This window comes from Oncorhynchus mykiss, chromosome 27 (assembly GCF_013265735.2).
Source record: "Oncorhynchus mykiss isolate Arlee chromosome 27, USDA_OmykA_1.1, whole genome shotgun sequence".
NCBI lineage: Eukaryota > Metazoa > Chordata > Actinopteri > Salmoniformes > Salmonidae > Oncorhynchus > Oncorhynchus mykiss.
In genome coordinates this window covers 41,114,237-41,127,390 of record NC_048591.1, presented here as the reverse complement: position 1 = coordinate 41,127,390, position 13,154 = coordinate 41,114,237, and the positions used below count along the sequence as shown (strand labels likewise).

Here is a 13,154-nt window from a genome sequence, read left to right as displayed (position 1 = left end):
TTTAGTAGAATAAGTAGAAGTGGTAGTATAACCAATGGTAGTAGTGATAGTGGTAGTATAAGTAGTTTTACCGGTAGTAGTAGTAGTAGTAGTAGTAGTGGTGGTAGTAGTAGTAGTACTAGTGGTAGAAGTAGTAGTAGTGGTAGTAGTACTAGTGGTAGTAGTGGTAGTAGTACTAGTGGTAGTTGTAATAGTAGTACTACTAGTAGTAGTGGTAGTAGTGGTAGTAGTAGTAGTAGTAGTAGTAGTACGGGTAGTAGTAGTCGTGGTAGTAGTACTAGTGATATTAGTAGTAATGGTAGAAGTAGTAGTGGTAGTAGTGGTAGTAGTAGTACTAGTGATAGTAGTGATGGTAGTAGTAGTAGTGGTGGTAGAAGTAGTAGTAGTAGTAATAGTGGTAGTAGTGGTAGTAGTAGTAGAAGTAGTGGTGGTAGTAGTACTAGTGGTAGTAGTGGTGGTTGTAGTACTAGTGGTTGTAGTAGTAGTAGTGGTAGTAGTACTAGTTTTAGTAGTGGTAGTAGTGGTAGTAGTTGTGGTAGTGGTGGTAGTGGTAGTAGTAGTGGTAGTAGTGGTGGTAGTAGTAGTAGTGGTTGTAGTACTAGTTTTAGTAGTGGTAGTAGTGGTAGTAGTAGTGGTAGTAGTGGCAGTAGTAGTAGAAGTAGTGGTGGTAGTAGTACTAGAGGTAGTAGTAGTAGTGGTGGTAGTAGTACTAGTTTTAGTAGTGGTAGTAGTGGTAGTAGGGGTAGTAATAGTAGTCGTGGTAGTAGTACTAGTGGTTGTAGTAGTAGTGGTAGTAGTACTAGTTTTAGTAGTGGTAGTAGTGGTAGTAGTAGTGGTAGTAGTGGTAGTAGTGGTGGTAGTGGTAGTAGTAGTGGTAGTAGTGGTGGTAGTAGTAGTAGTGGTTGTAGTACTAGTTTTAGTAGTGGTAGTAGTGGTAGTAGTAGTGGTAGTAGTGGTAGTAGTAGTAGAAGTAGTGGTGGTAGTAGTACTAGAGGTAGTAGTAGTAGTGGTGGTAGTAGTACTAGTGGTAGTAGTAGTAGTAGTGGTAGTATTACTAGTTTTAGTAGTGGTAGTAGTGGTAGTAGTGGTAGTAATAGTAGTCGTGGTAGTAGTACTCGTGGTAGTAGTTGTAGTAGTAGTGGTAGTAGGCCTAGTGGTTGTGGTATTAGTGGTGGTAGTATTCTCAAGCATATGAAAAGGTGTTTCAAGACAAAGGAGGGTGAGGAAGTATATTTCACTGAGAATGGGGACGTGACTGCCAAGTATGACGTTGTCAACTGGCAGCCGAAGGAGTATGGAAGTGTGGAGTGAGTTACTGTGGGTCTCTTTGATGCCTCGTTACCTGCAGACAGGCATCATACTATCAACAACAGCTCCTTGGCATTGACACAGAATTTTGTAAATGCATGCTAGGTGTTTTGGGGTGTCATTTATAACAGTGTAGTTGATTGTGTCACATTGGTCTCTAATGTAAACAACCCATTATTCATTGCAGGTGCCAGTGGATATAGGACTCCTGGCTGTCTTGTGCTCTATGCTGGCTCTTCTGGCTCGAAAGCTGCCTGATAACTTCAATGGGGCCAAACTCATCACCTTCAGCATGCTCATATTCTGTGCAGTCTGGATCACATTTCTCCCAGCTTATGTCAGCTCTCCTGGGAAGTTCACTGTAGCTGTGGAGATCTTTGCTATTCTGGCCTCCAGTTTTGGATTACTTTGCTGCATTTTTGCTCCTAAATGTTTCATCATATTGCTGAGGCCGGAGCAAAACACCAAGAAACATATCATGGGGAAGACATCCAATGATGAACGTTATAACATAACATTTTTACATTATATCGTACAATATTATAACGTTGTTAACATATTTTAGAAAATGCCTACTAACTGAGATTTTATATCTCAAATGTTGTGTAATAAACTGTGAGGTCAACATCTGCTGCATGTTTCCACCTTAAATAATATAATTCACTAGTGTGTTTTTAGTGTTGTGTACATTTAAATACATCACATTCAACTAGAGAATTGATTATTACCTTTTGTCAAATGATGGATTTTCAAACATGAACATGAGGAGGACATTGTCAAAGATGGTCAGGCTATCTCAAGATGTCAAAGTGTAAGCAAAATCACAAGGCAGGAAGACAAACAGGCAGACAAACAGACAGACAGACATGCAGACAGACAGATTACCTGCTGCAGACACGCAGGTCCTTGGACAAACGCACACATACACGCACACACACACACACACACACACACACATACACACACACACACACAAACACAAACACGCATGCAGGCACACACACACACACACACACACACACATACACACACACACACACAAACACAAACACGCACACGCACGCACACGCACACACACACACTCACACACACACACGCACTCGCACGCACACACACGCACACGCACGCACGCACACGCACGCACACAGATGCGCACACACACACACACACACACACAAACACGCATGCACACATACACACGCACGCACGCTCACACGCACGCACACACACACACACACACACACACACACACACACACACACACACACACACACACACACACACACACACACACACACACACACACACAGTAGGATGACTCTCTACAGGTACAGAGGAGCTGCTGCTAATACCACAGAGTTCAGCCCCAGAGGAGGAAACACCTCAAGGCCCCCATCTCATCCTCTAACACAACAATAACAGTAGCAGCTTCCCTTCCAGGGACACAGTATCATATACAGATACTGTCAAATATTGGCCATCTTTGCATGATTCACTATTTATTCTAAAGTAAGTTGCAGTTGAAATGGAAAGATTTGGTGTTTACATTTGATTTAAAAGTGCACAGGACCAAAACAAATGAAAAAGTCCAAAATCATTTGGTTGGAAGCATTGATACTCGTTTACTGTGTAATTTAATTCACCTGGGGTTAGTTGCATGTGCGTACAGGGTAGAAATAGTCATCAACAAGTTTTGAAAAGAAAAACAGATCATTCTGCTCCATCGCACTCCATTGTATAGTGCAAGGATGCAAAGTACAGTTGAAGTCGGAAATTTACATACACTTAGGTTGGAGTCATTAAAACTTGTTTTTCAACCACTCCACAAAGTTCTTGTTAACAAACAATAGTTTTGGCAAGTCAGTTAGGACATCTACTTTGTGCATGACACAAGTAATTTTTCCAACAATTGTTTAAAGACAGATTATTTCACTTATAATTCACAGTATCATTATTCCAGTTGGACAGAAGTTTACATTCACTAAGTTGACTTAGCCTTTAAACAGCTTGGAAAATTCCCGAAAATTATGTCATGGCTTTAGAAGCTTCTGATAGGCTAATTGACATAATTTGAGTCAATTGGAGGTGTACCTGTGGATGTATTTCAAGGCCTACCTTCAAACTCAGTGCCTCATTGGTTGACATCATAGGAAAATCAAAAGAAATCAGCCAATAGCTCAGGAAAAAAAAACTGTAGACCTCCACAAGTCTGGTTCGTCCTTGGGAGCAATTTCCAAACTCCTGAAGGTACGACGTTCATCTGTACGAACAATTGTACGAATGTATAAACACCATGGGACCACGCAGCCGTCATACCGCTGAGGAAGGAGACAACTTCAGTCTCCTAGAGATGAACGTACTTTGGTGCAATAAGTGCAAATGAATGACAGAACAACAGCAAAGGACCTTGTGAAGTTGCTGGAGGATACAAGTACAAAAGTATCGATATCCACAGTAAAACGCTCAGCAAAGAAGAAGCAACTGCTCCAAAACCGCTGTAAAAAAATCCAGACTACGGTTTGCAACTGCACATGGGGACAAAGATAGTCCTTTTTAGAGAAATGTCCTCCGATCTTCTGAAAGATAGTAATGACCATCGTTATGTTTGGAGGAAAAAGGGGGAGGCTTGCAAGCCGAAGAACACCATCTCAACCGTGAAGCATGGGGGACTGGTGCACTTCACAAAATGATGGCATCATGAGGACGGAAAATTATGTGGATATATTGAAACAACATCTCAAGACATCAGTCAGGAAGTTAAAGCTTGGTGTCACAAACTTTATAATGAGTGGACCAATGTGCAGCGTGATCTTTGTTCCACATCTTTTTATTACTAGGTGAAACTTACAGCAAAACGAAACGTGAAGCTACTATAGTGCTCGCAGGCAACTATACATAGTCAAGATCCCACAAAGCACAATGGGGCAATGGCTGCCTGAATATTATCACCAATCAGAGACAATGATTAAATGCTGTCTCTGATTGTGAACCATACCAGGCCAACATAGATCATTAATCACCTAGATAACCCAACCTAGTCATTGTCACTCCCCAACCACCATAGAGAATAAACAGCTCTCGATGGTCAGGGCGGAGCACTTGGTCGCAAATGGGAATGTGATGAAAGAAATAAAAGCTGAATAAATAATTATCTCTACTATTATTCTGACATTTCACATTCAGAAAAAAAGTGCTGATCCTAACTGACTTTAAAAAATGTTTTTGTGGAATTTATATCCTTCTTTATGCATTTGAGACAATCAGTTAAATTGTGACAAGGTAGGGGTGGAATACACAAAAAAGACCAAGTCCATACTATGACGAGAACAGCTCAAATAAGCAAAGAGAAACAACAGTCCATCATTACTTTAAGACATATGAAGGTCAGTCAATATGGAACCTTTGCAAAAACCATCAAGCGCTAGGATGAAACTCGCTCTCATGAGGCCTGCCACAGTAAAAGAAGACCCAGAGTTACCTCTGCTGCAGATGATAAGTTCATTAGAGTTACCAGCCTCAGAAATTGCAGCCAAATAAATGCTTTACAGAGTTCAAGTAGCAGACACATCTCAACATCAACTGTTCAGACTAGACTGTGTGAATCAAGCCTTCATGGTCGAGTTGCTGCTAGTACTAATGGACACCAACAAGAAGAAGAGACTTGCTTAGGCCAAGAAGCATGAGCAATGGACAGTAGACAGGTGGAAATCTGTCATTTGGTCTGATGAGTCCAAATTTGAGATTTTTGGTTCCAACCGCTGAGTCTTTGGGAGATGCAGAGTAGTTGAATGAATGATTTCCCCATGTGTGGTTCACACCGTGAAGCATGGAGGAGGAAGTGGGATGGTGTGGGGGTGCTTTGCTGGTGACACTGTCAGTGATTTATTTAGAATTCAAGGCACACTTAACCAGAATGGCTTCCACAGCATTCTGCAGTGATATGCCATCCCATCTGGTTGGCACTTAGTGGGTCTATCATTTGTTTTTCAACAGGACAATGATCCAAAACAGGCTGTGTAAGGGCTACTTGACCAAGGAGAGTGATGGAGTGCTGCTTTAGATGACCTGACCTCCACAATCACCCCACCTCAACCCAATTGATATGGTTTGGGATGAGTTGGAAATCAGAGTGAAGGAAAAACAGCCAACACATGCTCAACGTATGTGGGAACTCATTCAAGACTGTTGGAAACGCATCCCTCATGAAGCTGGATGAGAGAATGCCAAGAGTGTGCAAAGCTGTCATCAAGGCAATTTAAAACACATTTGTTTTAACTTTAAAACGTCTCTGAGATAGGGTCTAGTTTCCTGAATTTCCTCCTGACTGACGTGCCCAGGATATGCATATAATTGGTACCATTTGATAGAAAACACATTGACGTTTCTGTATATATATATATCCTTCTCCCAGATTGCAATTCCTATGGATTACACTAGATGTCAACAGTCTTTATTCAAGGATTCAGGCTTCTTTTTTAAAAACGAAGAAGTTATTCGAGTTTTTGTTAGGAGACCACCTGAACAAAATCAGTCTTTCGGCTCGCGAGGGAGACGACGTGCGCTTGCAAATTTTCCTTTCCTATTGAACATACTACTTCCATATGAAATTGCATAGTTTATTTACATTTTAGAGAACCTGAGGACTAAATAAAAATTTTGTTTGACTTGTTTGGACGAAGTTTAGCGTTAGCTTTTTGGACTCGTTTGTGAGCATGTTGAACGAGTGGATTACTGAAACCAATGTCGCCAACTAAACTGACTTTTTGGGATATAAAGAAAATTTATTGGTATTCCACACCCCCCAATTTCACCGGAAGTTGTCGGCTTGTGTCCCGCAAGTGGAACAGCTAGCCCTAAATAAATCTAGGCAAGTCATTTAATAATAAAATCTTATTTACAAAGACGGCCTAACTCAGACAACAGAGAGCCAATTGTGCGCTGGCAAATGGGACTCCCAATCAGAGCCAGATGTAATATAGCCTGGAATTGAACCAGTGACTGTAGTGAGACCTCGTGCACTGTAATGCAGTTCATTAGACTGCTGCGACACTCGGGAGCCAAATAAACAACTGCCAGAAGTGGAAACAACTGGCAAAGGTTGGCTACTTTGAAGGATCTCAAATAAAATATATTGTTTAACACTTTTTTGGTTACTGCATGATTCAATATGTGGTATTTCATAGTTTTGATGTTTTCAATATTTTTCTAAAATGTAGAAAAGTAGTAAAAATAAACAAAAAGCCTTGAATATGTAGTTGTGTCCAAACGTTTGACTGGTACAGTCTGTTGAAGTGTGTCAAATATGTTTGAAAACACTATGTTAAAAGCACTGTGTGGGATTGGACCTAGGATTACCAAAAAACAAAGAGCTGGATCAGTGGTTCACCAATCAGGGCCTTCTTTGCGACCATCAGGTTACGTACCCGGGACAAACCATGAGCTAGACAAAAACATTGTCTATGATGAGAGAGGGAGTTGGGATACTGACAGAGGCTGGGCTAAGTTGTTAATATGACCAAAGCAGTGGATAGATAAGTGCAGATTTCTGACATTATGGAAATAAAAATGTATATGTGTCATGCTATTCCAGAAGTTTCATTTTTGTGTAACAATTTCAACACACACGTAAAATAATACTACAATGAAAATTTATTTCAAACCTATACTATTTCTGTTTTTTTATGTATGTGTTTAAATCGTCATACATAAAAACATGTGAAGGCATGACAGATGTAATTTTAATTATTTTTTACTTGAAATAAAATGTAATTGTTCTATTTTTTTATGCATGTTTTTAAATTGGCATACTAAAAAAAAAAACCTTTGGGAAAGCAGAAGCTTACAATTATCTATCCACTGCTTGCTCATATCAGCAGCATAGCCCAGCCTCTGTCACTATCCTACCTCCCTCTCTCATCCTGTACCCCGGGGACACAATAAACACTAGAACCACATCCCACTCGTTGAGAGGGAGTGTATGGGCAGTTCCAGCGTCTTACGGGGCACTTTCACCTCTATAAAAGAGGAACCCTTCTGTCTGCCCTCACAGACACAGCTGCCCTGCTGAAGGCTGGCATGGCACTGAGTACAGGAGTGGTTCTCCGGCTGCTGGTGGTGGTGATGAGGGGTATAGCTGCTCCAGCCCGAATCTGCTCTCTGCTGGGCCAACCTGCTCTGCCTCTCCTGTCTGCCGAGGGGGACATCAACATTGGGGCAGTGTTCGGTATACATAGGAATGCCCTCTTCAAGGTCCATTCATTCACCTCCAGACCAGAGAAAACACCCTGTATCAGGTATGTGTTGAAAAACAACTGTCTGTGGGTACTTTTAGCATTTTTCTGTGATACTCAACTCATCTCAACCGAGTATATCAGTTTTGCTGGCATATGTGATTGTGGCATATGCGATTCCTGGCTTTAACTAACTTATTTTTTTGGTTTGTTATCACTGTCCAGTTTCAACCCACGTGAGTTCCAGTTTGCACAGACCCTGATCTTTGCCCTGGAGGAAATCAACAACAGCAGTGATCTGCTCCCAGGGCTGTCTCTGGGTTACCAGGTCTATGACTCCTGTAGCTATGCCCCCCTGGCCATCCACTCAGCCCTAGCCCTGATGAACAGCCCTGGGCCTGAGGACAGCCTGGGAAACCCTTCCTCCTGTTCCAGATCTCCAGCCGTGTTGGGTATTGTAGGGGAGTCAAGCTCCACATCCACCATTGGAATATCATCCCTGGTCGGACCATTCAACATCCCTGTGGTGAGACACCTTCTGGTTGTGGCTCTTTAGAGGTAGTTCAATGTCAGTGTCATGTCAGCTATGTATGAAAGATCAATTCAAATCTTCGCGTTTCTTCCATACAGATCAGCCACTTTGCCACCTGTGCTTGTCTGAGTAACAGAAAGAAGTTCCCCTCCTTCTTCAGAACCATCCCCAGTGACTACTACCAGAGCAGAGCCCTGGCAAAGCTGGTCAAACACTTTGGATGGAACTGGGTGGGAGTGGTGAACAGCAACAATGACTATGGTAACAACGGCATGGCCACATTCATGGAGGCAGCGTGGCTTGAAGGGGTCTGTGTAGAGTACCAAGAGTCCATCCACCGCACAGACCCCAGAGAGAAGCTCCTGGAAGTCGTCAAGGTCATCCGGAGGGCCACAGCCAGGGTGGTGGTACTGTTCTTGACCTTGGGGGAACTCATCCCCCTGATGAATGAGATGGCCCTGGAGGGAGACCCAGGGCTTCAGTGGGTGGGCAGCGAGTCCTGGATCACAGCCAGACTGCTGGCGGATAACAAGGCCTACGGCTTCCTGAGGGGAGCGGTTGGCTTTGCCATCAGGAATGCCAGGCTGGATGGTCTGGGGGGGTTCCTAGACAAGGTGCACCCCTCCCAGGCACCAGACAACACCCTGCTCAGGGAGTTCTGGGAGACTGTGTTCCAGTGCTCCTTCGAGGGGGGCAGCAGCACTCTGTGCACAGGAACAGAGAGTTTAGCAAAGCTGAAGAACCAATACACTGACGTGTCAGAGCTGAGAATATCCAGTAAAGTGTACACAGCTGTATATGCCATTGCACACGCTCTGCACAACCTACTGACGGACTTAAAGAATTACACAGACAGCGGCAAAAGACCAGTCTACACACCACAGCAGGTTAGCAAGCTCCAGATACGACAAAACATAAATAACATATCTTATGAATCATTCCACTCTCTGTGTCTCTCCCTGCGTGTTTCCCTCTCTGTGTCTCTCTGTATCTCTCTGGGTCTCTCTCTCTCTCTGTCTCTCTCTCTCTCTCCCTCTCCCTCTCCCTCAATCTCTCTCTCCCTCTCCCTCTCCCCATGTTGTTGAGCAGGTGCTACAGTACCTGAAGGAGGTGAGGTTTAGAGTAAAGACAGGAGAGGACATCTGGTTTGATGATAACGGAGATGTGGTGGCGTGCTACGACCTAGTGAACTGGCAGCAGGAGGAGGATGGGACTCTGCAGTTCCATGCTGTGGGGCTGTATGATTCCTCGATGCCCCCTGAACAGCGCATTACCTTCAACAAGGGAAAACTGGTCTGGGCAGGGGGCCAGGCAGAGGTAGGACTAAATACATGTTGAATATGTTTCAAAAGCATAACATATGCAAATCTCAAACCACTGCAAATGTAAAACATGCATTCTTTAATGTATACATAATCCACATAGTCTATCTCAATTGTCTTCTTTTGCATTGGTAATATAACTTCCACAAGTAGTGACATTAAAACATTTCTGCACGTTTATTTATATAAAATACACCAATATTCAGACATGTTGTATTTCTCTACAGGCACCTGCATCAGTGTGCAGTGAGAGCTGTCCCACAGGCACTCGTAAGGCTGTACAGAAAGGAAAGCCTGTATGCTGTTATGACTGTGTACCATGTGCGGAGGGAGAGATCAGTAATATCACAGGTAATATATAATGCATTTAGGGCTACCTTCAATACTTTCAAGCTCTGTCACTGCCCAACAAGACTAATAGATATCAAAAAACACATGACACAGTGACACACTGATTCATGGAATGAATGACGTTCTAATCCTTTTACAGATTCTAACGGCTGCTATCGATGTGACTTGGAGTATTGGTCCAATGAAAAAAGGGACCTCTGTGTGTTGAAACCAGTTGAATTCCTCTCCTATGAAGAAATGATGGGCATAGTTCTGGTGTTTTTCTCCTTACTGGGGTCCGGTGTTACTACTCTGGTAGCTGTGGTGTTTTCAATTCATAAGGACACCCCCATCGTCAGAGCCAACAACTCTGAGCTGAGCTTCCTGCTGCTCTTCTCCTTGACTCTGTGTTTTCTGTGTTCTCTTACTTTCATTGGCCGGCCCTCTGAGTGGTCCTGTACGCTGCGCCACACAGCGTTTGGGATCACCTTCGTCCTCTGCATCTCTTGTGTTCTGGGGAAAACAATAGTGGTGTTGATGGCCTTCAGGGCTACACTTCCAGCCAGTAATATCATGAAATGGTTTGGTCCTCCACAGCAGAGACTCAGTGTTCTGGCTTTCACTCTCATACAAGTCCTGATCTGTGTTCTTTGGTTAACAGTCTCCCCTCCTTTCCCCTACAAGAACATGAAAACTTATAAGGAAAAGGTCATTCTAGAGTGTGATGTGGGTTCAGCTATTGGTTTCTGGGCTGTGTTGGGGTATATAGGACTCCTGGCTGTCTTGTGCTTTGTGCTGGCTTTTCTGGCTCGAAAGCTGCCTGATAACTTCAATGAGGCCAAATTCATCACCTTCAGCATGCTCATATTCTGTGCAGTCTGGATCACCTTTATCCCAGCTTATGTCAGCTCTCCTGGGAAGTTCACAGTAGCTGTGGAGATATTTGCCATTCTGGCCTCCAGTTTTGGTTTACTTTTCTGCATATTTGCTCCTAAATGTTTCATTATATTGCTGAGGCCAGAGCAAAACACCAAGAAACATATGATGGGGAAGACATCCAATGATACACAATATTAAAGAAACACATTATGGGGAAGACATCTAATGACATACGATATTAAAGAAACATATTTTGGGGAAGGCGTCAACCAAAGCCCTTTAGGATGAATACTGACCATTGGCTTATTCAAAGTCTTTCTAAACACAGACACATCTAAGTCAGTCATGGGTTAAACTCATCCCCAGGCTCAATTGATACCAAAAAAATAGAGCCTGGAAACACTGTGCAATGAAGTGTTACTTGAAAGGGGAAGGGTTCAAATCAAGGCAGGATAGAGAGAGCCTGCTACAGTTTGACTATGAAAACTGCAGAAAACCTCACAATGATCATATGACTTTTAGGAAGCCCCAACTGATTCTGAGTTTGGGCATATTTCTTATTTTATTTATTTCACCTTTATTTAGCCAGGTAGGCTAGTTGAGATGAAGTGCTCATTTACAAATGCGACCTGGCCTAGATAAAGCAAAGCAGTGCGACACAAACAACAACACAGAGTTACACATGGAGTAAACAAACACGGAGTCAATAATACAAAACAGTGTGTGCAAATGAGGTAGGATGAGGGAGGTAAGGCAATAAATAGGCCATAGTGGAGAAATAATTACAATATAGCAATTAAACACTGGCGTGATAAAATGTGCAGAAGATGAGTGTGCAAGTAGAGATACTGGGGTACAAAGGAGCAAAATAAGACATTTACATGTGAGAGATAGGCGTGAACTCACTTCCTTGTTTAGCCTAATTAGTTTGTAGAGGGCATGTTCTAAGGGTTTTGTTGGATGGTGATGGACTGAGATATCAGCCAATGTAAATCCGCTCCTGCCATGGTCTCCATTTCCTGTCTCTTCATGACCATTGTTGAAATCCGGTTTGAAAGAGAAAGAGCTGGCTTGTCGACGAGATCTGTCACAGGTACATGGATGTTCAATAAGTCCTGAACACACATCCAACAGCACATTATGCCTAGCAGCCATATCTACATGGGTGTGGTCGCACATTATGAAAGTCAAGACAATAATGAAGCAGAAAGAAAATGTATTATTTTGACTATGTTTCTCACTGCTCTACCCCAGCGGCCACTGACAGCCTGCTGTGCTTCCACAGGCCCCCTCAGTGACCCCCTCAGTGACCTCCTCAGTGACTGCTGCTGTCCAGTCCAGGTCCAGATCAGGAGCCCACACACAAGCCCCTTACTGAGCCTCTGTCTCACAGGCCTGCTCTGGACAAGCATTGTCTACTATCTCATCAAAAACAACATTGACTTCTTAAACCTCTCCTCATAGGCCTGTGGGCCACAACCCAATGTGTGTTAATATACACCAATAGCATTTGGCATTCATACCACCATCAACACATAGCAAGGCCTCAGTGAAATGTGTTATAATGAATATATGTGTATTTTCCATGTATGGTGTCATGTATTGGCTACCCTTCATGTAATATTACAGTGGTTGTCATAAACAATTCTAACATATCTGGATCTCCAGTCTTATTTTAATTATCACAACGCTAGAGAAAGACACAAATAAATGAATGTTAATTTTATAAGAATTGTGTGACTCGCTTCAGCTGGCCAAATGTATCTGTATGTAGTAGTAGTAGTAGAGGTTGAAGTGGTATTAGTGGTAGTATTACAAGTGGTAGTGGTAGTTGCAGTAGTGGACGCAGGCCTGGCTGGAGGAGAAGTAGTGGTAGTAGGCCTAGTGGCAGTGTTAGAAGTAGTGGAAGTAGTGGTAGTATTACAAGTTCTAGTGGTAGTGTTAGTAGGCCTGGTGGTATTAGTAGTAGTGGTTGTAGGCCTAGTGGTAGTAGGCCTAGTAGTAGTAGTGGTGGTAGTAGGCCTAGTAGTAGTAGTAGTGGTAGTAGGCGTAGTAGTAGTAGTAGTAGTAGTATTGGTAGTAGGCCTAGTGGTAGTAGTAGTAGTGGTAGTAGGCCTTGTCGTGTCTTTGGCTATGCCGGATTAAGTGATATGACATGCTATTCTATAAAAAAAATATCCATAATTAATATCACCTGATTGAGCTAATCATGTAAATGTAATTACCTAGAGAGTCGGGCATCACAAAATAATATTTATAGAGCTGTTATCTTCCGAATAAACTCTTAAAGACCTAGTAAAATTTTACATCAATAGCAGTCAATATTAATCGTCATCTTAATTCAGTCTCATCTGAAAGTTGTAAATTCTTAGTTATCTGCACGAACCCTGGCTAACAAAATTGGGTTTAATTATTTATTTACTAAATACCTAACTAATCACACAGAATTACACATACACATAATTAAATCAGAACTTGATTACAAATTACGTAGTAACGGAAAACGGATATGACAGCTTGTTACACAAAGGAAAAGGGCTGGGTTTGAGTGAA

The 13,154-nt window shown here is 42.6% G+C and overlaps 1 protein-coding gene across 1 annotated transcript; it reads left to right on the top strand.

Annotated features, from left to right (window-relative positions):
* The first annotated feature begins 7,372 nt into the window (after positions 1 to 7,372).
* On the top strand, positions 7,373 to 11,097 carry LOC110508048 (extracellular calcium-sensing receptor-like). Its single transcript, XM_021588495.2, has 6 exons — positions 7,373 to 7,601; positions 7,764 to 8,064; positions 8,169 to 8,957; positions 9,160 to 9,387; positions 9,620 to 9,743; positions 9,883 to 11,097. The coding sequence occupies exons 1-6, from the start codon at positions 7,384 to 7,386 to the stop codon at positions 10,797 to 10,799; spliced, it is 2,577 nt and encodes an 858-aa protein (XP_021444170.2). The 5' UTR covers positions 7,373 to 7,383; the 3' UTR covers positions 10,800 to 11,097.
* The last annotated feature ends 2,057 nt before the right edge of the window (positions 11,098 to 13,154 follow it).

Excerpts from the sequence above, each read along its gene's own strand:
- LOC110508048 (XM_021588495.2), top strand. The coding sequence starts at position 7,384 with ATGGCACTGAGTACAGGAGTGGTTCTCCGGCTGCTGGTGGTGGTGATG. Across the intron at positions 8,065-8,168 it reads GACCATTCAACATCCCTGTG|ATCAGCCACTTTGCCACCTG; the intron begins GTGAGACACCTT and ends TCTTCCATACAG. Across the intron at positions 9,744-9,882 it reads AGAGATCAGTAATATCACAG|ATTCTAACGGCTGCTATCGA; the intron begins GTAATATATAAT and ends ATCCTTTTACAG.